The sequence below is a fragment of the Poecilia reticulata genome, unplaced genomic scaffold (assembly GCF_000633615.1).
Source record: "Poecilia reticulata strain Guanapo unplaced genomic scaffold, Guppy_female_1.0+MT scaffold_196, whole genome shotgun sequence".
Classification (NCBI taxonomy): Eukaryota; Metazoa; Chordata; class Actinopteri; order Cyprinodontiformes; family Poeciliidae; genus Poecilia; species Poecilia reticulata.
Genome location: NW_007615020.1, coordinates 2,748 through 7,367, shown reverse-complemented (window position 1 = coordinate 7,367; position 4,620 = coordinate 2,748). Strand labels below are relative to the sequence as shown.

Below are 4,620 nucleotides of genomic sequence, written 5' to 3'. Positions count from 1 at the left end.
GAAAGAGAGAGAGAGAGAGCACCCGTGGAGGGTGAGAAGGACATTTTTATATATATAGTTATTTTGGTAATGGAAGCGAATGCACAGATTTGCACAACACCTTGTAGAAACAATAATTACTGAGATTATTACATTCATTCATTTGAGATTCAAACAGTCCATACATGCAGGATAACCACATAATTTGAGATGAGGGAGCGTTCAGACTGAGAACCAACTACCTGAATGGTTTCAGTTTGACAGTACAGACTGACTAATGCTGTCTACTAATCCAAATTCACCACACTGGTGCCTTTGATGAATTGGTGCTAATGAAAATTATCTGGATTCCACAGGTGGTGGATGAACTGGATCAAAAGATGGTGGAAGGTGGTGTAATCATAGATTATCATGGCTGTGATCTGTTTCCTGAACGATGGTTCCACATTGTTTTTGTACTTCGCACGGACAACACCCAGTTGTACACCCGACTTGAAGACAGGTGAAGTTTTTTTTCCCCCCTTTTAAAATTGTAAAACTTTTGAGGATTCAGACAAGCATTTCATTTGTTTTGTTTTGTTTTTAAGCAGGTTTTGGATGTTTGTTTCCTTGGTTATTTTTATTTTAATGCCAGTGCCAACACAGCTCCTATTAAGATGCTTTTCCACTGGCAGGTGGTACGCTAGCCAGTTAATATGCAGTTTGGTTCTACCCCAGGTAGTGACCTTTTCTATTATGCTCTTTGTTCCTCAGTATTGTGGACAGGCCGTGAGCAGCAGCTGTGGTCAACTCTGATGTTTTCAGAGGCACTCAACAATGGAGAACCTCAAGGTTCTGATGGACTAAAATAAACCGAGATATTTAATTATGCCTTTTAGAAATTCATTGCTGTCTCAAACATAAAGACTCAGATCAGCTGATTGTTTTGCTATACATATAAATATAATTACACTGTGCCACTTTTTGGGTTTAGGTAAGGATGCAGTCATATAGCCACCCATGAACTATATATATTTTTTAAATCTAAAGGAAAAATAAAATTCACATCACAAGCTAATATTAAGTAGTTCCGGTGTTTTACACTGTCGGCGCAAAACTGCAACTCCATCAGAAAGCTGGCCACAGTTGTACCATTTCTCTCTTATTGCTGTTCATTCTTCAAATTGATGTGCTGCTAGCCACAGCGGAATGTCCTGCTAAGATACTGTCATTCTCTGCAAAACTCAATGCACGCGTTCGTGGCACTGCTCCTGATTAAACTCATCAAATTCAATCAAATTTTATTTGTATAGCACATTTCAGCAGCAAGGCATTTCAAGGTGCTTTACATAATTAAAATAAAAACAGCATGTGACATTGAATAAATAGTAAGAAAGAGATTTTGAAAAAATTTAAAATAAAATAAAATTATGCTCCTCCATCCTCAGCATGTTCCAATGTTGTTTGGAGTTTTCAGTGTCGTAAATCACAAGCCAATCAACGAATGCAGTCAGCTGTCAATTAGATCGCTTTGGTACCATAGCTTGCTTTGTGCAGGTAGTTCTTATTCTTCAGTGTGTTAGTCAGGTGCCAGTGTGGGCAATTTGGATTAGACGGCATTAGTCAGTCTGTACTGTCAAACTGAAACCATTCAGGCTGTTGGTTCTCAGTCTGAACACCCCACCATCTCAAATTATTTGGCCATCCTGTTTGTGAGGGCCGCTGTTTGAATATTTGTTAAGCGAGGCTTATCACAAATTTAGGGAGTTGCATGGCCTCATACATCTGCTGCTAAATAAGTTAGCACATGCATCTTCAGTGTCTTTTAAGTATTTGATCTAGTTGGAAGAGATTTCAATTTCACAAAATGTTTATTGCGGTAGATAGTAAAAAAAATACATGTAGCTAGATGTTAAGTAACTAGTAAAATCTATACCACATTAGATTACACTGGTTAATTTGCAATCTTCATATTGCATGCAATATGGATATGTTGTTTAAGATTTAAGGTGAACAGAGATGGGGCTGAGAACAGATTGTATTTCAAAGGAACCAATAAACCTAAGAAAAAACTTGCTAGAAGATGCCTTTAGATTCATGTCCCTGATGGAGAGTCAAACCTTTTATCCAGATTGACACACAAGTGCATGAATCTTTTTGCAGTCAGCCAGACAGTKATTCTGAACAGAAGTGCAGTCCAGGGCAGCATAGACGTTCTTCTAGGTGTGCCTGACGTTATTCCAGATGCAATGACGAACAGAGGTGACGGACAACACTTTTTCATCAGAAGGGAAGCTATGGTGGCTGATACCCACCATAGCTTCCCTTGTGTCAAAAGAAGAGAAGCCTATGGCTGAGGAGACGTGAGCATTGTTGCCATATTCTACCCACATGAAATATGAACTCCGTATGACGGGTTGGAAGCACACAGACAACATAATGTAGATTGAAGTTCTTGGTTCATCCTCTCTGTTCTTGTTGTTGGGCAGCTAAAAGTGGTCCATGATCTCCCAGGGGAGAGCCCCACCAAAACACGTGGAAGGGACAATTCTACTGACAATGTTATCATCTCGGGAAAACTGGCGGGACAGTGCATCAGGTTTGCACTGGTATATTTGGAGCCTGGGCTCTAAGAAATGACTAAATTAAATGGTGAGAAGAAAGGGGACCATCTGGACTGATGTAGATTGAGATGTTTGCCTTGTTGCAGATATGCTAGATTCTTATGATTGATCCAGACTTCCACTGGATGTCCAAGTAGGAGAGTAGTCTGGAGAAGAAGGCACATGGGTGAAGTTTCTTGTCACTGGAAGAGATCTGAGAAAGCACAGGACCCAAACCAGAATCGGAGGCATCAACTTCCGTTATAAACTGGGTCGAGGCGTCAGGTTGAGTGAGAATGGGGGCCTCAGAGAATCTGCTTTTGACAAGATAAAACGCCTGTTGTGCTTGGGGGGACCAAATGAACTGTCTCTTAGGGGAGGTCAGTTGGGTGACGGGGGACACAATCTGACTGAAGTTCTTAATGAAACAGTGGTAGAAATTGGCGAAGCCCAAAAAGCGCTAAAGCTGTTTGCAAGATGAAGGGATTGGCCAGTTACGAATAGATCAAATTTGTTCTGGATTGGTTTTCACGTGCCCGTTCTTGAAAACATATCCCAGATGGAAGGGACAGGAAACTGACTAGCATGTGTGTATTCGGGGTTACTTGAAACAGTCTGAAATTTCCATGCGACTTCTCACTTCTCAATGCCCTCTTAAAAGGTTAAAGGCTATTTTTGGGCTTTTTTCCTCTGCTCCCTCCATACCCATCTTTGCCCTGCTTGCTCTACTTGCTCTGTTTCCACATCCTCAGAATCTACAAATTATGGATCTGGTCAACTGATCTCTCAATGCAATTGATCAAATTTTCTCAAGACGACTGAGCAAAGTGGTCTGCGAGGACGTATCCGGCAGGATACAGTTTGGACTCTTGGGATGTTTACAAAAATTCTTGTCTGTTGACATTATACATGGAAGACATAGAGGATCTATATTTATTTAGATTCATAACAAGATTTCTGCTGTTTGGAGTTGGCGGGAAACCTCGTTTGTCGACAAATTTGGAAGATGTCGGCAGCTGTTTTGGCCCTTGTCAAGTTGCCTTGATCAGTGATGGATTGGGTCAATTAACTGGATTGGGCCACATGCTGTGGGACCAGAGCCACAACTTGGATGTGATTCTTGCTGAGATTTGCAGGTCAGGAAAGATCGTATCCAACTTACTAATACTTAATAATAGCAATCCAAAACAAGAATCAAACATGGAGACAGAGAAACTATTAGTTTATAAATTGTGGAGTACTTTTGTTTTTTGTTTCCCTTACCTTTTTGTCTTTCTTTTAGGTTTGTTATTTTGTTTGTATTTTCTTCTAATTCAGCTAAAGCACTTTGAGCAGCCTTTTTGCTGAAAATGTGCTATATAGATAAAATTACCTTTACCTTTAAAGTATTTTCTGTACCACTCTCTGGATGGTTCTATATTACCTTATGAAACTGCATTCTCATAGACATTGACTGATAATGTTGATGTTCTGATGTGTTTGGCATCTATTGAAGATTTACAATAGATGCCAAATATACCCTCTAAAACTGGATATGTTCTGGTCTTTTTATTTGCTTACAGGGGTTATACTGGAAAGAAACTACAGGACAATGTGCAGTGTGAGATCTTCCAAACTATTTATGAGGAAGCCATGGAAGCCTACTCTGAGGAGATTGTCCACCAGTTACCAAGTAACACCCCTGAGGACCTTGAGAAAAACCTCCAGCAACTAATTCAGTGGACTGAGCAATGGATAAAGGATCATAACTAAACCTGGAGTTCACTTTTTTTTTTAAGAATAAATGTATTTCTACCAAATAAATGAGCATTTATTTTAGTAGACATTTCAATTATTAACCCTTATATTAGAAAAATTGTGTAAGCAGGAGCTAATTTTATCTGGTCCGTGTTTAGCAAGGAGTGGAGCAGTTAAATTTTCTGTGTGCAGCTTTAAAACTGTAAAGACGGGCCTAGAACTTTATTTTAATTAACATTCTCAGAGTTCTTCTAGAGCCCTCTCATCTTAGCCTAAAAATTCCTGCCTAGTTTTGGCTGTGATCACGCAACAAAAATACACA

General features: G+C 39.6%; 1 protein-coding gene across 1 annotated transcript in view; it reads left to right on the top strand.

Annotated features, from left to right (window-relative positions):
• Positions 1-4,367, top strand: part of ak6 (adenylate kinase 6) — a 21,074-nt gene extending 16,707 nt beyond the window's left edge. Inside the window, exons 4-5 of the mRNA XM_008402237.2 lie at positions 336-481; positions 4,124-4,367. Of these exons, the coding sequence (XP_008400459.1) occupies positions 336-481; positions 4,124-4,313 (336 nt within the window). The 3' untranslated portion in view covers positions 4,314-4,367. The remainder of the gene's footprint in view (positions 1-335; positions 482-4,123) is intronic.
• The last annotated feature ends 253 nt before the right edge of the window (positions 4,368-4,620 follow it).